The sequence below is a fragment of the Vipera ursinii genome (genome assembly GCF_947247035.1).
Source record: "Vipera ursinii genome assembly, chromosome: 1".
Lineage (NCBI taxonomy): Eukaryota > Metazoa > Chordata > Lepidosauria > Squamata > Viperidae > Vipera > Vipera ursinii.
Window position 1 is genome coordinate 289,772,309 of NC_139512.1, and position 25,133 is coordinate 289,797,441.

At 37.3% G+C, this 25,133-nt stretch overlaps 1 protein-coding gene across 1 annotated transcript; it reads left to right on the plus strand.

Moving 5' to 3' along the window:
- The first annotated feature begins 1,390 nt into the window (after positions 1-1,390).
- Positions 1,391-24,452, plus strand: DESI2 (desumoylating isopeptidase 2). Its single transcript, XM_083368735.1, has 5 exons — positions 1,391-1,838; positions 18,332-18,404; positions 20,031-20,124; positions 20,510-20,651; positions 21,436-24,452. The coding sequence occupies exons 1-5, from the start codon at positions 1,800-1,802 to the stop codon at positions 21,667-21,669; spliced, it is 582 nt and encodes a 193-aa protein (XP_083224861.1). The 5' UTR covers positions 1,391-1,799; the 3' UTR covers positions 21,670-24,452.
- Positions 24,453-25,133: the final 681 nt, after the last annotated feature.

Below are 25,133 nucleotides of genomic sequence, written 5' to 3' on the forward strand. Positions count from 1 at the left end.
TTGCTGATGATCACACAAAATTTCATTTTGAATCAGGGGGCAAAGCCCAAATATGTCCAAACTCAAAAGCACACAAGGGTTTTGTTTTTTTTTTGTAGCAGCAGCAGCAGCAGGAGTACTGCATTAATTCCACTAGTTATTTTGATAATTGGGACTTTGCTCTTCCATGTATCTATGCTTGGGATAATTGTAGGCAGAAAGGGAAAAAGTATTGAGAAGGCAGTTGGTGGGAGTGCACATTGGCAGCAACTTTTTTTAGCAGCATCTTCTACCTTGACTGTTCTAGGTACTAGGACTTGAACAGTTTATTTATTTATATCCCACCTTTGTTATTTTCACAAATAACTCAAGGTGGCAAAAATATCTAACACAGGGGTATCAAACTCAATTTCACTGAGGGCCGCATCAGCATTGCAGTTGCCCTCAGGGGGCCAGGTGGATATGGCCTGGGTGGGCGTGGCCTACTGGGTGGGCGTGGCTAGTGCATATGACCTACTGGGTGGGCATGGCCAACTCTACATCATTCGCATCAAGGGTGCCTATGGGGGCCCGGGCAGGAGTGGGACAGATCTGAGGGTGTCTGGCAGAAGGAGGGTCTCTGGGCCAGGGCAGTGGGGGCCGTTCCCTCACTGTTTCCAGGATGGCTTCGCGGGCCGGATCCGCCCCCCCCCCTTGTGTTTGACATGTCTGATCTAACACATCTTCCTCCTATTTTCCCCACAACAACCTACAGCAAATGGGCATGAGGAGTCTGTGAATGAATAACAGTTGTTTACTAGATGGGTACTGATCAATTTCAGAATGATTGGTAGATTGACAAAGGCTTTTGATCTGAAATTAACAATAGCTATTGCAGCAGTGGCTCCTCTATCTTCATATATTGTGCTGCTGAAAGAAAAAATAGTTTTCGGCATTTAGGACTTTATTTTGCAGAAGAACTGTGAATTCACTTCAGGTTTTTGGACTCGGTATTCTTCATAATTCTAAACCATTGTACCCGATTTGGTCCTCGGAAGTCTCAGCCAATGGAAAAAAATGAAATCTGTTCCGGCAAAATATTCGTTTCTCAAAGAGTTGGCAACTCTAGTTATCAAGTCTCACGTTACCTAGTTATCGACATAACAAGTGGAGGCAAGCTTGAAATCTTGAACTAGTTATCAGTCGTGATCCTTACATATCTTGGCAATATGGGATTGCAAAGCAGCATCGTATGAGAACAGTTCAAGTTGCAGCGAACCCTTAAACGTTCCAAGCCTTTTCCTCTGACAAAGTGGAACGCGGCTAGTAGAATTCGTATTTCACCTATCGAGGAGCACTCCAAACGGGGCTTGGGCTCCAGCCGCAGTGTATGCTGGGAATTGTAGTTCGGCGTCCATTTGCCCCCGTGGAAGGTGCGGCTGGCTCGAGAGCTTCTCTTGCAACGCTGGGACCGAGGTTGAGGGGAACACGCAGCGAACCCTCGGGTATTGCCGCGATCTCTCGCCTGAAGACAGGCCGGTCGGGTCGGACCAGCCAAGTCCCAGAGGCGAGCGGAGAGGCGGAGTCGTGCCGGCCGGGCCCCGCTCGAGACTGGCTTCTCCATCTCTGCCTGGCTTGGCGCGAGGGCGATTCCCGGCAGTGCAGGCCCGGTTTCCCCTTCCCGGCACTGAGGCGGCTCCATGCGGCTGGCGGCCTCTTCCACCTCCTCACACTCCTCCGCAAGAGGCAGGGCGAGAAGGCGGCCTCCGCCCGCGAGCGCCCTGAGGCGGCCGCCGTCCTCGGCTTGAGAGGGACCCCCCCCCCGTTTGAAAGGAGAAAGGATGGCGAACCAGCTGGTAGTCCTCAACGTCTACGACATGGTGAGTGACCGGGCGACAGGCGAGGGCTCCTCCGCCTGAGCGGCGGCTAGGTAGACACTTCCCACCTTAAGGTCTACCCGGTCGCGTCTTCCTGGCCTTTTCCCCTTCCTTCCTTCTTTCCTTCCTTTCTTTTTAACCTTCCGCCGGGGACAGCTGGCTTTGTCTTAGCTGTCCGAAACAGCGACTCTTGCGTTTTCCTGTTTCCTTCCTTCCCACCCTCCATCCAAGCCTGGGCGAATTTCGGCTTAGCTCAGGGGTCTTCAAACTTGGCCCTTTTATGACTTGTGGACTTCAACTCCCAGAATTCCTCAGCCAGTGTGCCTGACTGAGGAATTCTGGGAGTTGAAGTCCACAAGTCATAAAAGGGCCAAGTTTGAAGATCCCTGGCTTAGCTTCTCGAGGTTCAAGTTAAGGACCGGAGAAAGCTTCTTCCGCTTTCAGAAGTTCTTGCCAATGCAGGACAGATATCCTCCCTGCTTCTCTCCCCTCCCTCCCCCCCCAACCCGCCGACCCACCCTCAATTTTCCGATGGTTACCTGACTGAAAGATGCTGTAATAGTTTGGAAACGAGTAATGGGTTCGGTGGGATTAACAGGAGCGCGAAAGTCCTAGCAACAGGTGTGTATGATTTCACTTCTCTCCTACCAGGTGCTGGATTCAATCAGATGCTCAACCAGTACGTGCAGTTTACTAAATTAATTTCTGTTTAAACCCACCCACCCCAATATATCTAAAGAATAATTGTTTTCATAATGAGTTATCTGGGACAATAGTCCTTAAATTGTTCACAGTGGGAAACCCTTAAAGATCACAACGTTACAGGCTTGGTTCTCTTCCCCCCCCCCACACACACTCCTTTTTTTGCCCTTGGAAAGAATCAAAAGATGGAGAGTAACAAAAAAGATTAAATGATATTTCGTGCTGGAAAATATCTTTTTGAGCAGGTCAGTTCTTGTCTAATAACATGACTTTAGTGTTTTTAAATTAGGGTTCTAGCTTCATATATATGCAGGGAAAATTTGTGAGATATTTTACTCTTGTCTACTTAAGGCTAAAGTTTTGCAATTTATTTGGTGGACCATAAGTAAGTCAGAGGTTACTTATCTCAATCTCATTTATTTTTTCTTAGTGTTGCACACTGTTTTCCAACAGGAAAAACCAATATAAAGCAATAAAAGGTGGAATGAACATAGATTTTGAGCTATGATAAATCTAGCTGCAATTGTGTGTAAAAGGGCTTGGAGTTTTTTTTTTAAATTCCATTTATATCCCGCCCTTCTCCGAAGACTCAGGGCGGCTTACAAGCTTAGCAGGTTTACAAGTTTGCTTCTATAACCATCATGCTCCTTAGCATAATATATCTTTATCACATCCTTAATGCATGTCTGCTCACCTGACCTGTTTGGTTGCATTTTGTTGTGGTAGGTAGTTAGTTATAGGGCTTGAAAAAAGTCAAGGTTTTAGCAAATATCAAAACCAATCTTAACAAGCATGAAGCCATTACAAATGGGTCAGAGTGTTGAGCTAGGAGTAGAAAATCTTCCGTTGTTAAAATGTCATGGGTATAATATAGGATGGGAATAAAAAAATAGGATGGGAATAAAACAGTATACATCACCTTGAATTCCTTGGAAAATAGGGAGTAATATAAATGTACAAAATATAGAACAAGATGAAAAAATATAGCATCTTGCATTTAGAAATAGTTCTAAATAAATCATGAAGAACAAAAATGTAAACATCCATTTATTTTGACATGTAAAATTTTAAAATGTTTGGTACTTTGATGCTTCTAAGGTACTTTTAATAAAAGTTACATCACCTTTTGAGTTACTAATGTGTTCTATTCATACAGAATTTACAGAAGATTTAAATGAATGTATATAGGTAGTCCTCAACTTACAATTACAATTGAGTCCAAAATTTCCATTGCTAAGCACAGTTAAGTGAGTTTTGCCCCATTTTTCAACCTTTCTTGCCATAGTTGTTAAGTGAATCACTGCAGTTAATAACACAGTTGTTAAGTGAATCTAACTTACCCATTGACTTTGTTTGTCAGAAGGTTGCAAAAGGTGATCACATGACCCAAGAACACTGCAACTCATAAGTACATCCAGTTGACAAATGTGTAAATTTTGATGACGTGACCATGGGGATTCTGCAACAGTTGTAAGTGTGGAAAACGGTCATAAATCATGGCTTTCAGTGCCATTGTAACTTTGAATGGTCACTATACAAATGGTCATAAGTCAAGGATTACCTATACTTGTATGCATTTTTTTTTCCTGCAAATGTTTGCAAAAACATTGTAGTCTACATAAGTGTTTCTTAACTTTGACAGCTTGAAGAAATTTCCCAGGCAGCATGAAAGTTGAAGTCCACACATCTGCAAGTTGTCAAGGTTAATAAACAGTGATATACAGTAGAACGAATTATTAAAATAAAAAATGGTGGGAAATAATAGCAACACATTTTCTTGACAAGGATGTACATCTGGTCTTTATACAATATTCTATGTCTTTGGCAATAGTCTAGCAGTGTTATCAAGAGATTGCAACATTGTGAGCGTGGGGACAGTTGGTATCTTTTAACTGCTTCATATAGCAAGTTAATAATGGAACAGCTGTAAATCCTAGACTTGTAGTACAGCATTTCAGCAAAAAACAAAAACAAATCCTGTTTATTTATTTGAGTTGGTTAACTTGCAAATTAATCCAACCTGATAAACAGAAGGAAACCAGACTTAACTGGACAAAAATATCAATGTCAGAGATGGGTTGTAATAAAATTAGGTTATATTCTAGTTTGCTATTGTCAGATCAAATTAGCATTTTATGGACTTGGTGGACTATTTCAAGATTTTCTTTGTTCTGCAAATTAAAGCAGCTATATTAGCTGCTGTGGACATGGCTTTCTAATGTAATGGTGGGTTTTGTGTGTGTGTGCAAAGCCAAATGTAATGTTATAATTGCAGATCAGGTTCAACAGTCATCTTTCTATATTTGATTGTCACAATGATAATTGTCAACCATCTGCAAGATATCTTTGATATAGAGAATAAAGTATTGGAATTAGATTCCCACTACTATGATGCTAACTATGGATATGGATTCTCCTTTTCCTCTTCTTAATTATAATTGTGGACATGGTTTCAGTATTTTATGTCAGAAACTGTTGTGACATAAATTACACAATTTTGAAAGCAGAGCAGAAAGAGTTTCTGTATACTAGTTAAAAGTGTAGAGTGTGAAACATAATAATGCCTACATATTTTTTCCAGTAATTTTCTGTCCCTTTAATACTTATGAGATTGTCAGGTTGACACCAGGATTTTTTTTCTCTTTGCTTTTTGCTGAATTAGGTGGTGAAGCAGTTTCAGATTTTCCTATTTATTCCACTTTCCAATACTGTTCTGCATCACAACGTATGAATACCAGTACCTGTTTGCTGAAACAGCCTTGTTGCTACAACTATGTAATCATGTACTTGTGATGAATATCAACCTTATGATCTACATACATTTTTAGAGTGAAAGTGCACAAATGTAGTTGCAGCTTGAATCTTATGGAAGCTCTTTCCATAGCATCTTTCTTGCAGAAGCACAACCACATAGTTCGTACTAGGTATGTGCATGGTGGTATGCAGTGTTTTATCTATAGCTATGCATCTAAAAGGAATTTAATTCCTCAAGGGTCTGTTGGAAGGAAGACAATAATTTTCATAGTTTACCAAAATTATTTAGCACATAATATTACATATTTGCTCATTCAAAACTCATGGGAGTTTGCACATAGAAATAAGAATGCTACTGTCCACAACATAATCTAATAATTCCTGGAGGATTCTTTGTAAATAATTTTTACTCATTTTTGTAAATAGTTTTTACTCATTTTTGTAATTATTATCCACAATAGTAGAGTGATTTAGAGCTGAAACAGTACATTCTTTAAAGTCCAATATATGTGTAGAGTGTAGTGAAGGTATGGTATAGTGTAGTGAGTGTGGTGTATGGTATGGTATGGTATGGTACAGTACAGTACAGTTGCTTGTGCGATTATTCTGGCCTGATGATTCTTTGATCTTGAAACCTGAGATACGCACATCATTATTATAGAGTGACTGATGATGGGAACTGACAGTCCAAGAACATGTTTACATTGCTTATTATTTATTTATAACATGGTACTTTAAGTGTAATAAAAACAAGTCCCTTTCTGAGGAGAAGGTAATCTCCCTTGAGTCAAGCTCAGCTCCCAGTTATTACACAGGCACATCCATGTTGTTTTCTTAGCAACAGTATAGAAGGGTTTTGCCACTGTATCCTTCCAGAATGTTTTTCTACTTCCCATTCTAGCCAAAAGCTCTGGAGGTATCTGAGAGGCTGTCATCCAAATACTAACCACTTGTGATCCTGCTTCAGTTTTTTTGCATCAGCCACAAAAAAAAAAGAACAGAGAACGGGGAGAGCATGAGGAAGAAAAAAGATATTTTTTCTGCACTATAAATATTCTTTATGGATAGTTCTTCAATTTCCTTACAAATGTAATTTATTATTTTAATTGTTCCTCAATATATAGTATTGTGCTTTTAAATATTTGACTTCTTACAATAATGGGAGATCTGAAAGGGACTGTTTCAAACACAAACTTCAGTGATGTTTCTTCATTGGAAACTAGAACAGGTAAAGTAAGCAGAAAAATATTTGTAGTTACCAAACTGATGTATAAGGATTCTCTTAGTATATATAGTGACAATTCTTTTTCTAAATGTATCTGTTTAAACCATATTTTACATGAGATATAGCTTACTATGTCAATCACCATGAGTGTTTAAGGAAAAAAGGCAATATAATACTCAGATGTCTATTTACAACAACATGTATTATCTACAATAGCCTATAAATACATTAATAACCAAAAATCAAATCATTTTCATAAAGAATGTATATTTAAAATATGTAAAAATATCCAAATCTTGTGTATTTCGTAGTAGCTAATGCAGTATAGATAAACGCTGTTCCCTGGTAAATGACTTTTGATTAGAAGTGAAGTATAGCTGGTATAATGTTAGTATGTCAGTGTACACCATAATGTTTTATACTTTAAACAAATGATTGAATAGATAGTATTTCTCAACCTCAGCAACCTTAAGATGTCTGGACTTAAACTCCCAGTGGGGAATCCTGGGGATTGATGTCTACATGTCTTAAAAGTTGCTGTGGTTGAGAAACACGAATAGATTGTGCCAGGATGAACTACTCATATTCTGCTATCATTGGGAAGAGAAAAATTCCTCAAGGCAAGCAGCTGACTCAGTGGCTTGCTTAATGAGGAAACACAAGCTGAATTCACCCATAATGAGGACCTGTAAGCCATAGGTTATACATGACAGCATTGGGTTCCCATAAACTCATTGAACTAAAATTGAAAAAAATAATTTAGCATGACATGGAAACTAGTAGATAGAACTAATTATAGGAACACAGATGGTTTCTGTTTGTTTATAACTTCTTTGTCAGGTAGTTCCAGGTGTAAAAAACCATTGTGCCTTGTATAGTATAGTGTATAGTGACATGGCAAACTACTTTTACCAATGAGTGATAGCTCATTAGTTCTCTCTGGCACACAGGAATGTCCAGGGATCTGACTAAACCATAAATCTGGTTTGCTATCTGAACAGATGTTGTTATTGGGTAAGTTGTTTTGTGACTGAAGGGAATGAAACTCCAGACAAATATGACTCCCTTTGAGACGCCGTGCTGGAAAAAGATCTGGAAGCGATTGGTGGCTGAACTGGCAGTTCGTGATGATGGAAGGTGAAGAATCATAGAAAAGAGTTCAGCAGCAGATTTCTGCAAAAGGATGGCCCAAAGGGCGGTGCAAAGATTTAGATGGAAGTTGAGTGTGTAAACAAAATTGCTCTGCAAATCAAAATAACCAAAAGGAGTAACAGAAGAAAACTGCTGGATAACACCTCTTCTAGTTATGTTGGATTTGGCCATAATAGTGGAATATAAGGAAATATGATGTGAGAGAAAAGCCAGTGAGAGATTATTTTCTCACACAGAAGTAAGAGGATAATCAAAACTTCATGAATTGTCAGCCATTACAAATGTAACTAAATGGCTATACCATTTTCTAACAAAGAGGAAATAAAGGATTTTGCTCAGATCAAGGTTGAAGATTACAAAGGTGTCACCGCAGCTTATGTCTTAAAGGTTTCCGGAATTTAAACAGTAAAGTAACATTGTACAAATTATTCTACAGTGGGGCTTGACAATATTTCCCCATTTGAATAAAATTTTGAAAAAGGATATTTAAAGAACTCTCTGGCTGTTTAGAAAAAACCAATCAAACAACAGATCATTCAGAGGTATGATAATCTTAAACTGTCCTACTAAAGGAAATAACTTTACATATTTTAAAACAATGCAGATTTCAAATTCAAGGAACAAAAAGCCCAGTTCTTTCAAGACTTAAGTCCTGGTACCTAGAACAAAAGAAAACAGCTTCAACTGATCACATCGTGAGGAATTCTGGGAACCTTTAAAAATTCAAAATCATGATTAAATTGGAAGCTAGATTCTTCCTTGCATATCATTCCAGCCATTCAGCAGAGATCCTGAAAAAACTTCGGCTAAAATTCCCAGGTATTCTAGTTCCTGAAGAATTAGGCCCAGCACCCACTGGCGTGGAAAAGTGCCATGGGCCAGATGGCCTCCATTTGCTAAGCCCAGCAGCACACAGGTTTCCTTCCCCCCTCCCATCTCAAGAAGTCTGGCCTTCTCCCACTCCCAGCATCCCAAGATGCCAGATCTTGTCCGTCTACCCCCACTGGCCTTCACTTAGCCCCATCATGCCTGAGTCTACTTTGCTTTTCCTTTCTCTGCAGCTGCCTGAAAGGCATACCTAGCCAATGTAAGGCTTGGCTAGAAAGCTAGTGAAGACAATTTTCCTCAGACCCAGAGAGAGACAATCTTTCTCAAAGCTGGCCAGGAACATGAAGCCAGCCAGCAAAGTGGTGGGTGGAGAGGGAGAAGGTGTGTGTGTCACTGGACCTAACTGGCAGAGGCCTTCCGGTATGTACTAAATTTCCAGATGCCAGTGGGCCTACCTAGTCAAGGCCGCCTGGCTCACAGTAGCAGTGGTGGTGAGTTGCAGCCATCTCACAGTGATAAGGGCAGGTGCACTGCAAAGTGCTCAAGTTTTGATCACATGACCACAGGGGCACTTCAACGAATGAACTTCGGCCAGGTGTCATAAGTGCCTTCGTTTAGCAGTGTCATAATTTTGAACTATACAGTGAAAGAAAGGTCATACAAATGTTTCCAATCATATAGATACAATTCTTATTCTCTATTTATTCCCCATTCAAAACCTATACGAATAAAAAGAGGTACATCCGAGAATTAATTTTAATTATGTGTATGTTTCCATTTATTAGTTGAATATACTCTTGATATTATATCTTTAATGTTCCCTTCTCCTTTTAAAATGGTTCCTGAGCACTAAGATGGCAATGTGCTAAGATGCCATTTATTTCTCTTTCCCTGACAGGTGTAGAATTAAAGTTTGTAGACTTTGCTTGAAGAGAGCTAGTAAGCTGAACATTTAATTAAATTGCTTTTGCAATTTCTTTTATATTTAGGAAGATAGAATGCCCCCAGTTTAAGAAGCAGGCTCTCCCTTCTACTGCAACACAACCAGATCTCAGCTTTGGCTTCTGGGGAGTTTTTTATTATCCTATTCCTGTTCCAAAATATTCCTATACAACTAGATCAAAATTTTTTCGGGAACCTGAACAAACTGACACTAAATTTTATATGGCAAGGGGAAAAAACGAGGATTAAAATGAAACACTTGCAGGATGCTAAAGAAAATGGGTTTTTTTGACTACCGGACTGGGAAACATTACCACGCAGCGGTGCTAACCTGGATTAGAGAATGGATAATTTTAAAGAATAAAAGATTATTAATTTTAGAAGGCCGTGATTTGCAATTAGGCTGGCACGCATTCCTATGGAATGAGAAACAAGGGCTATATCAACATTTTCAAAACCATCGGATTAGATAAGTGCTACTCAAAATTTGGAATAAAATTAGAAAACAAAATTACATTAAAGTACCAGTCTGGCTGTCCACCCTAGAGGCGATAGTTTACCCAAATTTGTTCAACTTGGAGAATAGCACTACGTATAAAGATATTATGAAATGATGTGGGAGAATTGAAATCCAGACAGGAACTAGAACAACAAGGAATAAAATTGGAATGGTGGGCTTACTTACAGATACAAACACGATATGGGAAAGATAAGAAAGAGGGGGGGATAAATATACAAGAAACTGCATTGGATAAAATCTTATTGGGGCCAGATGAGAAACAAATAAGGAAATTGTATAGATTATTATTGGAGTATAAAAAGTTTGACGAACAAGTCAAAGAAACAATGTTGATATGGGCTAAAAATTTGGGACATGGTATCGATCTTGATATATGGCAAACTCTTTGGGACAGAAATAAAAAGATAATGCTGGCCTCAGCTTACAAAGAAAATTTATATAAGATGTTTTACCGGTGGCATCTCCCTCCGGCACGATTAGCCAAAATGTACAAAACAATATCCCCTAGTTGTTGGAAATGTTCCGAAGAATTAGGCACTTATTTTCATGTTTGGTGGTCCTGTAATAAGATGGAAAAGTTTTGGCAAAGGATATGGACATGGCTAGAAGAAATACCAGGACAGAGAGTATATTATAGATCAGAATTTTTCCTGCTTGGCATAACAACAGAGAAACATACCAAAGAAGAGTTATATATAATGATACATATCATCACAGCAGCGAGAATGACATTCGCCCAGAAATGGAAAGATAGTGAAATACCTGATGAGAGTGAAGTGATAAATAAAATATGGGCATGCGCAGAAATGGACAAGTTAACTATGGAAATAAAAAATAAAGATCAGTCAGATTATTACAAAATTTGGAATAAGTTTTACCTATGGTGGGAACAGAAAGGAAGGTCTCAATAGAGAGATACAAGATGCTGATTTCACATATTACTAGAATAAGGTGGTCGATAAGATTGAATATTGTATAATTGTATATAAATGATATGTATATAAAATGTATATAAAACACAAAAATGATGTAAGACAAGAAGGAATGTCAGACCGTTAACATCTTGTCCAAAGTTTTAAATAATAAAATTTGTAATAAAAATAAATAAAAAAGAAAGGATTGGACAACCATTTTTCCAGTATGGTATAACAAGTCCTGCCTTGGGCAGGGGCTTGTACTAGAAGACCTCCAAGGTCCTTCCAGCCCTATGATTCTATGAATTCTTTGTTGGAAGAATTGCAGTTTATGGAACAACAAAAGAGAGAGAGATTTTTTTTCCCAAATCAATTGTGGTTCAAATAATACGGGGATAGTCTGAGATAACTTTAAAGCATTTATTTATAATAAGAATAACTATGCTTCTGGATCAAAAATATTTTGAATCACAAAATAGAAAACTTGAATTACAGTATATGACCTGAATATGATTTAAAACAAATGAAATGAACATATTGGAGATGAGGAGGGAAACACTGGGAATATTAGTTTATTTGAAACACAAGAAGGTAAAGTAACAATTGTAGTAAGAAATTTTTCACGAACATATTACACTAGCTATAATGAGACTAATTTTCAGTGCTTTGAATTCTATGAAACTATATATTCTACACATGTACCTATACTAGTCAGATTGATACTTATTCCAATATAATAAATCTTTCAGAAGTTTTAGATATAGAGCCAGAAGAGCTGGCTACATCCTCAACATTACAGCATATCTATGATGATGTTGATAAAATGAAATCTGGAAAGGTGTCTGGATGAGAGTGCGTAAAATAGTGAACAAGAAAGTAGCTTTTATACTTCTGATGTTATTTCAGGCATTTATGAAAATAAAGCTCTGCCAGCTTCCTATTATAAAGATCTTTATCACTATAATTTTGAGGGGTGATAAGGATCTCACCCAAGTTATTACCTCATATCTCTGTTAAATGTTGATGCTAAGATTGCAGCAGCTATATTGACAAAATATTAACTGCAATAATTCTGGGAATAGGATGAGATTTATGAATACCAAGCTAGAAAGTGTTTTGGGGGTGAAATGGGGAAGTGCAAAACCAACAAAAACAAGATGTCTGGATCTTTGTATCTTACCTATCTTTAATTTCAGCTCATTAACATAAGATGTTCTTGCTAATGTCAGTGACTTCAAACCTTTGTACAATTATTGAACATTCTAATCGAGCAGATTTATAAGATATATAATAAAATTACTAGAATTCATTTTATGTTAATAATCATTTTGAATTGACATTGCAAACAACTTGTTTAAACCTGTCCATGTGTAAACCCTGTAAGATATTGAACAGTAAATGTCTAATTCCATAGTTCCTTTACTGGTCTTAAATATGCCTAAGGCCTCTTGCCTTCATTGTTAACCCAAAATGTGAGTTGTATTGCTTATGCAGCTGCATTCTGATTTGTGCCAATTATATTCCACCTGAAATTTCAGAAGGACGGTCTGTTTCCTAGAGAAAAGTCATTGGATTGCACTCTCAGCAGCCTCTTGTGATTTCAGTCACCATGCTCATCACCTTACCTGCTGAGGTAACACATATGCAGAGCTTCACTGTGCTTTCTGTGGAAACACAGACTAGACAAAGAAAAACAGGGCACCAACAACAAGACATACAGATTTAACAAGTATTTCCAGTCTCTGCTTTTGAGAAATAAAAGATTGCAGAAAACTAAATTTAAACTTTTCTACCATTTGGGGGAAGTTTAGAATAAACTTCATTTGGAACCAGATGAATTCTGGAGGAAGCTCTTTGCTGAAAACTTAAGAAATTCCCAGAGATAGGTCATTGAATTTATAGGTTTCTGAGCACCCGTTACAGTTTTTTGTAAACTCATTGATAAGGGTCCTAAAACTATTGCCAATTATTCTTACTGGATATCCCAAAATCTAGTTGTATGCATGTACTTCATCATACCTGTATCACCTAGTTTGCCTAAAAAGTAAAAAGTTTTAGATCCTTACAGTTCTCAAATACCTAGGTGCTCCAAGCCTAAGCAGTTTAAAACCACTGGGTTCTGATACTGGTAGTGCGGTGCAGAAAAACGATGGATTAGCCTTCACTCATGCCCTCGGAGACGAGATCATAGGGTGCTTTATTTATTCTCTGCACAGCCATTTCTTTTTTTTTCCAATCAGTGGAGGAAATCAAGAATTGACCCATCTGTCCTCTGGACTGTTACTCCTCATGAGTAAATTGCAGAAACAGGTTTCCTCAATCAGCTTGTGAATTGAGTGACAGAAGGATGGGGATTTTCATTTGAGTTCACGGCTGCAACATAACCAAATTTATGGACACTAGAACTGACCTTCCTCATTTCTAAATCACTGTGGGGATTTAGTCATCTTTGCGACTAAAGAGAGACTTTCTTTAGAACAGATAAATACTTCTCTTTAGTAGCTTTATTTCTGGAGCCATATTTAACTTAAAACATTAGAAATTTTTACTGACTGGCAAAAAGTTGGAAATTAAAAATATTAAAAATATTGAGATTAATTTTTTTTATTTTCGAAAGATTAAAAATTGAAAACTTACTCTTTAATGAATCCGCGTTGCGTGATTACAGCCTGAAATTTCAGACTGGCGTTGTTGTTTTTTTAATCTATTTTGCCACAGATTGGTTGGATTTATGAACAAGGGAGGAAGGCGTCCAATATGCTACTGGGGAAGAGCAGAGGGCTAGTACTAGTAGCGCCAGAAAGAATGAAGCGACTGGGCCAAAGCCGAAAGGACGCTCAGCTGTGGATATGTCTGGTGGTGAAAGGAAAGTCCAATGCTGTAAAGATTTTTTCTTCATAGGAACCTGGAATGTAAGATCCATGAATCAAGGAAAGCTGGACGTGGTCAAACAAGAGATGACAAGACTAAACATTGACATCTTAGGTATCAGCGAACTAAAATGGACAGGAATGGGTGAATTTAATTCAGATGACCATCAGGTATACTACTGCGGGCAAGAATCCCTCAGAAGAAATGGAGTAGCCTTCATAGTCAATAAAAGAGTAGGAAAAACAATACTGGGATACAATCCTCAAAATGACAGAATGATCTCAGTTCGAATCCAAGGCAAACCATTCAATATCACAGTAGTCCAAGTCTATGCCCCAACCACCGGTGCTGAAGAGGATGAAATTGACCGGTTCTATGAAGCCCTACAGCACCTTATAGAACTAACACCCAGAAATGATGTCCTTATCATCATGGGGGATTGGAATGCCAAAGTAGGAAGCCAAAAGATAACTGGAATAACAGGCAAGTTTGGCCTTGGAGTACAAAATGAAGCAGGGCACAGGCTGATAGAATTTTGTCAAGAGAATACGATGGTCATAGCAAACACTCTTTTCCAACAACCCAAGAGACGGCTCTACACATGGACATCACCAGACGGTCAACACAGAAATCAGATTGACTATATGCTCTGCAGCCAAAGATGGAGAAGCTCTATACAGTCAGTAAAAACAAGACCAGGAGCTGACTGTGGCTCAGACCATGAGCTTCTTGTTGCAAAGTTTAGGCTTAAATTAAAGAAAGTAGGGAAAAGCGCTAGGCCAGTCAGGTATGAATTAAATCATATCCCTGTTCAATATACAGTAGAGGTGACAAATAGATTTAAGGAATTAGATCTGATAGACAGAGTGCCTGAAGAACTATGGACAGAGGTTCACGACATTGTACAACAGGTAGCAACCAAAACCATCCCAAAGAAAAAGAAATGCAAGAAAGCAAAATGGCTGTCTGAGGAAGCTTTGCAAATAGCTGAGGAAAGGAGGAAAGCGAAAGGCAAGGGAGAAAAAGAAAGATATGCCCAATTAAATGCAGAATTCCAAAGAATAGCTAGAAGAGATAAGAATGCCTTCTTAAATGAACAATGCAAAGAAATAGAAGAAAACAATAGAATAGGGAGGACCAGAGATCTTTTCAAGAAAATTGGAGATGAAAGGAACGTTTCATGCAAAAATGGGCATGATAAAGGACCAAAATGGCAGGGACCTAACAGAGGCAGAAGAGATTAAGAAGAGGTGGCAAAATTACACAGAAGAACTATACAAGAATGAGCTTAACATCCCTGATAATCACAATGAGGTGGTCACTGACCTCGAGCCAGACATCCTAGAATGTGAAGTGAAGTGGGCCTTAGAAAAGCTGAGCAACAACAAAGCTAGTGGAGGTGACAGTATTCCAGCTGAGCTATTCAAAATCTTAAAAGACGATGCAGTAAAAGTGCTACACTCAATTTGCCAGCAAATTTGGAAAACTCAACAGTGGCCACAGGATTGGAAAAGATCAGTTTACATTCCAATTCCAAAGAAAGGCAGTGCCAAAGAATGTTCAAACTATCGCACCATTGCACTCATTTCTCATGCTAGTAAAGTTATGCTTAAAATTCTACAAGCTAGACTCCAGCAGTATGTGGATCGAGAACTACCAGAAGTACAGGCAGGATTTCGAAGAGGCAGAGGAACTAGAGATCAAATTGCTAACATACGCTGGATCATGGAGAAAGCTAGAGAGTTCCAGAAAAACATCTACTTCTGCTTCATTGACTATGCTAAAGCCTTTGATTGTGTGGATCATAACAAACTGTGGCAAGTTCTTAAAGAGATGGGCATACCAGACCATCTTATTTGTCTCTTGAGAAACCTATATGCGGGCCAAGAAGCAACAGTGAGAACTGGACACGGAACCACTGATTGGTTCAAAATTGGGAAAGGAGTCCGGCAAGGCTGTATACTGTCGCCTTGCCTATCTAACTTATATGCAGAGCACATCATGAGAAAGGCAGGGCTAGATGAATCAAAAATTGGAATTAAGATTGCCGGAAGCAACATCAACAACCTAAGATATGCAGATGATACCACTCTAATGGCAGAAAGTGAAGAAGAACTAAAGAGCCTCTTGTTGCGGGTGAAGAAGGATAGTGCAAAAGTTGGGTTGAAACTAAACATTAAGAAAACCAAGATCATGGCATCTGGCCCTCTCAATTCCTGGCAAATAGATGGGGAAGAAATGGAGGTAGTGACAGATTTTATTTTCCTGGGCTCCAAGATCACTGCAGATGGGGACTGTAGTCAAGAAATTAAAAGACGCTTGCTCCTCGGGAGGAAAGCCATGGCAAATCTAGACAGCACACTAAAAAGCAGAGACATCACCCTGTCAACAAAAGTGCGTATAGTCAAGGCTATGGTCTTCCCAGTTGCAATGTATGGCAGTGAAAGTTGGACCATAAGAAAGGCTGAGCGCCAAAGAATTGAAGCCTTTGAACTATGGTGCTGGAGAAGACTCCTGCGAGTTCCTTGGACTGCAAGGCGATCAAACCGGTCAGTCCTAGAGGAGATCAACCCTGACTGCTCTTTAGAAGGCCAGATCCTGAAGCTAAAACTCAAATACTTTGGCCACCTAATGAGAAGGAAGGACTCACTGGAGAAGAGCCTAATGCTGGGAAAGGTTGAGGGCAAGAGAAGAAGGGGACGACAGAGAATGAGGTGGCTGGATGGAGTCACTGAAGCAGTAGGCGTGAGCTTAAATGGACTCCAGAAGATGGTAGAGGACAGGAAAGCCTGGAGGAACATTGTCCATAGGGTCGCGATGGGTCGGACACGACTTCGCAACTAACAACAACAACAATGAACAAGGGATTTCCTGTTTTGAAACTTTTCTTTTTGAAAGAATGAACAGAAAGAACCTCTTGGATGGGAAAGGTGTCTTGTTTACTTATCAGTTGTAAAACAAAACCTTGAAGGTTGATTACCAAAGAACAAAATGGCCTGTGAAGTGCTTGAATTTTTTAACTTTTCCCTGAAACCGAAAGTCAGTATGGAGACGATTAAGATGATTTCACTAGATTTTAAAAATGCAAATTTAGAAAGATTCAAAGTTTAGAAAAGATATTTTAGCTTACCCTTTCAAATTGAAATATAAGAGATGCATTGGTGTTATTTTATGGAAACTACAAGTTGACTTGAATTCCAAGAAAAGAGGAAAAGAAAGAAGAAAATAGAATTTTATTTATGGGTGTTAGGGATGCTTGGGAAGGAAAAGGAAAAAAGTTTATGTGAATATGGTTAAATAATGAGTTATTTCTGTGGTGTTGAATGGTTACTTGGATAGTATTTTTTTGAAAATATCTAATGAGGAAATAGATTAGTTTTTGACATCTAAATAAGGGGTGCTTTGGTATTATTTAATAGCTTTTATTTTCTTTTTTTGTAATGTCTAATTGTTAGACATTACAGGAATGTGAGGGGTGAAAGGAATGTAAGCTAATGGAAAAAGAGGCTCTGTGTTATTAGGTATTTTTGTTAATTTTTATTGTTAATTTTTAATTTTATTGGATCTGTGCTTATTTATAAGGAGAGCAAAAGATTTAAAAATGAGTTTATAGAAAATGGAGTGAGGTATGGAATGAAAAAATATCTTGTATTATAAGAGACAGCAATGAGTTAATGAAGTTAACATTTGGACTTTGCAACAAACTAAGAGAAATTAATTCTGATGAGATTTGATTATTGAATTATGTCTGTTAAGAGCTATCAGAAACTACAACATATATTTTAATCTTGATCAAATAAATCCACTTTATATTCCTTCTGTTTACTATTTTAAAACTTGATTTTTAATCTTTTCAAATAATGGCCCACAAGTTGATATCTTATCGTTTTCTCTGTCTCCTCTCAGAAACTCCTTCACTGGCTTAACATGTCTATTTTGTACATCCAAGATAAGAAAGCTATCCAAGTCATTTTTCTGATTTATTATTTGTATGTCACCTTTCATTATTAAAACAATAGCCAGTTTCATTTGCCTTCATTCATGAGTTTCATTTGTATTTCCAATATGGCATCTTTTTCCATATTAGCCTTGTAGTCAGCATTTTTAAGTCCACTTTCAGATCCATATTCAAATCAGTTTTGGTCTGTTTTGTGCAGTAAAAGCTGTTCCTTTTCTGTAGTTGTAAAAGATGTTTTTTTAATGGGTTAGAAAAGTTGCTTGGATTTAGTTGTCTGATTGTTTTATGATGCAGCACAGGCATGTCAAACTCATGACGTCATGACTTTTTCCCCATTGCCAGCAATGGGGGGTAGGCACGGTTTCGGAGTGATGGATCTGGCCTGTGGGCTGGCAGTTCGACATGCCTGATATAGGAAATAAAGAAGCTTTGGATTATTAAGCTTCCTAGTACCTGGTTAAATTAGACCGTGCTCTATCTATGACTATCTTAATGCTCAACAAACAATGTTTTGAAAATTTCAGGAAAATTAATTAAAATTGTGTACCCCTTCAGAGATAATTTCCTTGGCATGTGGGATGTAAATAAAAATTATTTACATTTAGCTAAATCTTCCATGTTCTTTTCTAGTACTGGATGAATGAATACACTTCCTCCCTTGGAATTGGAGTATTTCACTCAGGAATTGAGATATATGGCAGAGGTATGTACCTTTCTTTAGCCTTATATTTTTTTTACTAAAAGGAATAATAAAAATGGAACTTCTAGTGTGTGGTTGGTGGGGAGATTTGAAGGCGCAGCACATCAATTTTTAAATTTGAATCTATCACAATCTAGCTCTCCCAGTTAGATTTGTTAAGCGAAGTGCCAGGAGAAGACTTGGGCCTCCTGGGCATGGTGGGGCAGGGAGGGAACCTAGGTTTTCCACCACACCCAAGAGACCTGGGCTTTTCCCCACCCTGTCTGGAAGGCTTGGGCTCACACCATGCTCCACTATGCTCAGGTTGACTTACCTTTCCATGGAAGAGGAAAAAATGCCATGGTGGCACAGTGGTTAGACTTCAGTATTGCAGGCTAACGCTGTCCACTGCCAAGAGTTCGATTGTGACCGAGTAAAGATTGACTCAGCCTTCCATCCTTCTAAGGTTGGTAAAATGAGGACCCAGATTGTTGGGGGCAATATGCTGTCTCTGTAAACCACTTAGAGAATGATGTAAAGTACTATGAAGTGGTTTATAAGTATAATTGCTATTGCTTTCCATTGTTTTGCAGCTAGTGAGCTGAGGCCACCTCAATTCATCCTGCAAACAGGCCCCATTCCCGTCATTTTTAGCCCAATTTGGAGAAGGGACCTTCTGAATGATCATGAGAACAATGGTGTTCAGAGGAGAAATCCCTTGACACATTATAGGAATGGACCTCAAGTCTGGTGAAAACTTAACAAATTCCATATTTCTGGAAGGCTCAGAATGCTGATTTTTGCTAGCATTTTCTCCTCCAGTGGAGCAGAACAGACAAATCCAACATCACATCTGTTTACAATTTCCTTATCTGCTTCCTCACTGATTTTCTGGAGAGGCTAGAAGAGAAGATTGTAAATGGCGATCAAATGATACAGGGTGCTTTAGCAAAATGTGAACAGGTGATCAAGCATCTGAAATATGTTCATGTGACCAGGGGAGCATGGCACATTTACGACAGCCAAAACTGTAATAATTCTGATTTTTATATTTATAGTTTATACATAAAGATACTTTGTTTGTTTATAGTTCATCTTTCTTAACCAACAGTCTCCCTCGGAGGAGGGAGATTTACTTGGTATAAATACGGTAGCATTTGCCCTACTATCTTTCAACCTAATATTCCCAACTAAAATATAAATCTTGCATATTATGACTACCAAGTCTTAATGTTTGTCTAGATTTTGTATATGATAATACATCAGTTTTAAGCATGACTGGAAAATTATTTGTATAGGGCAGTAGTGGAGAACCTATGCCTCGCCTCACCCCACAGGATGAGTCTCCTGCCTACCGCCCCACCTGCCAGAGACCTCCTGGAGCTCCCCCAACCCTGCCCACCCCCCCACAGGTGTCCCTCCACACGAGCAACATGGAGGTGACCATACCCACCTTGGCCACATTCACCCAATCTTTCATGACCACCACAGCCACACCCACCCAGTGGGCCATGCCCACCTGGCCCCCAGCAATAAATGTGTTTTGGGTTGCAGTTTGGGCACTCGGTCTCTAAAAGGTTCACCACCACTGGTATAGGGAAGTCAACCATTATTAATAACTAAGGATAATATCTTGAATTTGTCTTTCAGAATTTGCTTATGGTGGTCATCCATATCCTTTTTCTGGAATATTTGAAATTTTACCAGGCAATGCATCTGAATTAGGAGAAACATTTAAATTCAAGTAAGCAATTTTCATTAGTGTGTTCTCAAATTTATGATCAAACACAAAAGTAGCTGCCTATCTCCTGTTAATGAAAGGAGCCAATTTTAATCCTTGTTTAGAACAGAAAAATACTATTTGTTGTGCTGTCCTGTAAAAAGCTGTTCCCATAATTGTTATAGATAAAAAATATGCCTACACAAGTAAGCTGATGTGCCTATATATAAAAGCATACTTGTAAAAAAGCAATATTGTAAAATGTTCATTGAACATGAAGTTCAAAAAGTTAGTATGTTTTAAATGAAGGCTGGTTTCCAGAAGTGTATGTGTTCTCAAAAGAGAATGTAAATAAAACAACACTTGTCTGAATTGCAAGAATCCTTTAATTTTCAGTCTTTTATTTCAGAGAAGCTGTTGTTCTTGGAAGTACTGACTTTATGGAAGAAGATATAGAAAAAATTATAGAAGAACTTGGAAAAGAATTTAAGGGAAATGCTTATCATTTAATGCACAAAAATTGCAATCACTTTTCTTCATCTTTATCAGAGGCAAGTTTAGTTTGTATAGATGCCATTATTTTAAAAAGTAACTTTTGCATATCTTATAGACTCCTTAAGTTATCTCTGTTTCCAGTTTGCACTTGGCAATGACAAAATATTCAATTTGCATCTCTAGAGAGGAGATCAGTTAAGCTATTAAAGAATTATTTCATGAACACATAATCAGTTTGCTTTCTCAGACACTACTGAGGACAGTGTGGGATTTGTTCTATATATTGAAAATAATGCATAAGGAGAAAATAATAATGGAAACAAAACAGCTTGGTGACCTATATGTTTATTGTACTATTTTTTATCAGTATTACTGAAACTTTTATTAATGGACCTCCATTTCCCAGATATTTGGATGCAGTAGACCAAATTTCCATTTAGGCATCACTTTAAAATAAAGTCTGGCACACCTAATGTAATCCAGATATCTCTAAAGTGGTGTTAAAGTGACTAAAGTGACTATTTATGGCATTTGGGGTATTATTATGACATGATACACATTACCCTCAATACATATAAATGAAATTTCATTGTACTTATGTTCTAATTTGTTTTTTTGGGGGGGGAATGGATGTACACATACAATTTCAGAATTGTCAGTTACTTCTGTCTGAAAATTAGATTTGTAACTTAAATTATCAGTCTGGCAGGCAATATTAGTAGAAATTTACCTTGTGCTGTATACTTCAATATTTCAATTGAGAGAGAGAGAGAAATTATTGATTTCAGATAGGAGCCCATATACAATTTAAAAAACGATTAACTTGTTAATTACTTTTAGATTCTCTGTGGAAGAGAGATTCCTCGCTGGGTCAATCGTCTTGCCTATTTCAGTTCCTGTATTCCTTTTCTCCAGAGTTGTCTACCAAAAGAATGGCTTACACCTGCTGCCCTTCAGTCTAGTGTAAGTCAAGAGCTTCAGGAAGTCCTAGAAGAAGCAGAAGATGCTGCAACATCAGCTTCTCTGCCAAGTTCAGCATCAGGAGCGAGAACTGGCCATCATGCTAAAATATAGGTTTAATCCAAAGTTCTGTTATTTTGGAAGCTTTTTCAATAACTGACTTCCCTTATATAAACAGACATTTGATGGTGTCTTTGGTTTGCAATTAATGAACTAATTCAAACCCATGGTGTTCTGCTCAGGATTTTACATGTAATGGAAAAATTTGTAAGAAAAAAGAAAAAGTGTCTTGATGAAATGGAAAGAACTCGAGAAGAACTCAAATGCAATCTTCATTTTAATCTAATCAAATGACTTGGACTAATTGAGCAGAAGTTAAACTGTTTACAGTATTGTGTGCTGCTGTTTACAAATCCCCGAGGGATATCAGCCATTAAAAGAAAATGAATAAATTCAGTACAGCCTGCATAACTTCATCAACATCAGTGGAAGTACAGTAATGGTCGGCGTTCCTTGCTACTGACTTGGAATAGGTTAGAGTATGCCTCTTCCAACTCTTGTTGGTATACAAGGAACTAGTGAATACTATGTGTAAACAGGGTACAGAATTATCAGTACAAAGAATTTTGTCTAAGAGTCTTACTATTTAGCAGAAATGTTCCTAAAATGTACCTTCTATGTCATTTTTTTTTCAATTTACAATGAACAAATTTATATTTTATTACAAATATAAGTGCATTCTTTTGGGTGATAAATTGCAGTCATTTTATTTCAATTGCCTCATGCTTTTATCTGATTTGTAGATATAAAAAAATCATTCTGAAATTTTCAGATAATAGTGCCTGTTTCACATATAATTTAAAATCTGAACTTATAAGATGAATGCAGGTAAAACAGATAAATTACAGATCCATATAAACTTGTGGACAAGTTAATTTAGAACATGGCAAATAATAGGTCATTTGGAAATTAAAAATGTGGATTATCTAACAGATGTAAAGTATTGTTAAATAGAATTCCAATTTAGAAACTCCAAGAGAAGTGACAGTTGTAATTGCCTTTCTCAGCAGCCAGATTCAAAGAAACCAAATGCTTTATCCAGCTCACTGTGGTTTTTGCTGAATCAATGAGTGTTTTAGATTAAGTTACATTTTTGTGCCATTAAATAGCAATATATACTGTGTGAACTACAAAAAAATCAGTTGCAAAAATATCTTCTATTCAATGTGTTCTGTTGTTGACATGATTTCACTGGGGTAGAGATTAACAATAGTACTGGCATCTAAATGAAATTGGGTTCAGATTTTTCTAAGAACTTTTCAAATGTATGGAAAGGAATGAACTGGAAGCTGTGTTTAGACCAAGTCTTTCCAAGGCTTGCATTAGTGAAGAACATGAATTATTGTTTGTTATTTTGACAGGCTTGTTATTATTACTTGTCTTAATTGAGAATAACTCAATTAAGCTATTAGCTGTTCTTCTAATAACATCATTTTATGCTCCTTTGTGGATATGTTTACTATTGCAAACAATACTCAGGTATGTAACATCATCCTGGTGGAAGTAAAAAAAATCATCTAAAATGAGTATTAAAATATTACATATTGTAGCCAGTCCTTTTAATAAGCAAATAAATTGTCTTACTATGTTTATGAGTTAACCAGAGTAACTTTTACTGGTTAATTTCAAATATATTTAAAGTTTAAGTCCCACACTCTGTTCTTTAACCAATAATCTATATTGGGTTTCTGAGAATATACTTTTAAAATCATAAAATGTTTCTCTGTAAATTGACAATGGGATAATTTGGGTTTTCAACTAATATGGAAAAAAGATTTCCTAGTATGGGTCTCCATCCATTAAGGAAGTTGACATGTTAACAAAGTAAACTCTGCTCCTAATTATCCATATGCTGATGGGTACCAATTTTTCCACTCCTTTCAAAGAAGGGTGATACACATATTTCTTGACATTATTTACCAGTGCCATGAAATTTTACCCATCCAAAGCTGCTGGAACTAGCTTTATCTCCATCAAATTTCTATAAAGTAACTGGCTTTATTATTAATTACATAACTGACATTGTGTCTTTATGGTTGTCCACAACTACATCATGTAAGGAATGCAAGGAAATACATGGCATACTAAGTAGAAGCAATTCTTTAATAACATGTTTATTCTGATTTTATTGAACTTTTCTATTATAAATATGGTGGCATTTTATAGTGATTGTATGTCCACTAACAGCTGAACTCTGAAGCTGCTATAATATCTTAGGGAATGATGGGAGTTCTACAACTTATCACGTGTGCTATATCAATTCTACACTTGATTCCTTGAACAAATCAACCTGCCAAAATCTGCTTTCCTAACTAACAACAGATGAAGGTATGTTTCACCAGCATTACTTCTCAGCAGGGAATACACTTCTCCCAGTAGCCATACTGTGCATTAAAAACTCTTCTACCTATAATACTGGATATCTCAACCTTAAAAGAAAAACGGGTAGAATAAATACATTTTGGGTTCTCTGATCTGCCCAATTTATATTTTGTTTCTTATCAAAGAGTACTGTAGCTGTTTGGTGTTTTGTCTTATTGAAGCCATTTTTAAGATACCATTCATATTTAAGATCAAAAATTAATTGCCAACAAATGTCACACTAGTTAATAAAAATAAAAATATGGTGAGGTTCTTCTTGAATACATGCAATACAACTCTGTTAACAACTGATGTTCACTTTTAGGTGGTTAGTTTTCAACACATTTTTGTAAACTAAAGATAGGTTTACTGTAATGCATAGTATTTGTATGAAATAGCAGAAGATGTTGACTTTTGTTACATTATCATGTTTAACTATTATAAACTTGAATCCATTAATTTATTAAAAAGGTGTTTTTTATTAAAATATGTGGTTTGATCTTGTCAATTTTAATGTATCTTTTCAATCATTTTTCACTATTGTAGTATTAAATTTATTTTTACATTTACACAAGTCAAAATATTGGTATGCCAGAATAAATAAATATTTTCCTTAGCAGTAGTGGCAGAATTGAATCAGATAAACAATGAGAAAATAGAATTAAGAATCCTTAGGTCTGTTGTAAGACATCTCATGGAGACTTGACAGAAATGACAAAAATTCTATGCTATTAAATCCTTTGGCATTCAAGAAGGCACACAAACTCTCCATATACATATATCTATCTCAGTATGTAGGGTCTTTCTCTTCCATTTGAAAATCAATGAAACAAGTGAGCCCCACATTAAGCTGGAAAAAGCATGAAATCCAGAAGTTATTTTTAGCCATTATTGTGCTTCAATGAGAAATGAAAATAAGACAGCATAGAGGCTTAAAGAACCTCTGTGAAACTACATTCAAGTGGATGACATTTTCAACATCTGGAAAAAGAAAATAAAACTTATTAAATTAATATAGTCAATGATCCAACAGAGAAGGACCATTGTCATCCACGCGTGAGTCTTCCCTTTGATATTCCAAGCCTCATTATAGTACTGAGGCAGCATTGATTGCACTTGTCTATGACCTTTGGCAGACTCCGGATGGGAATAATGCA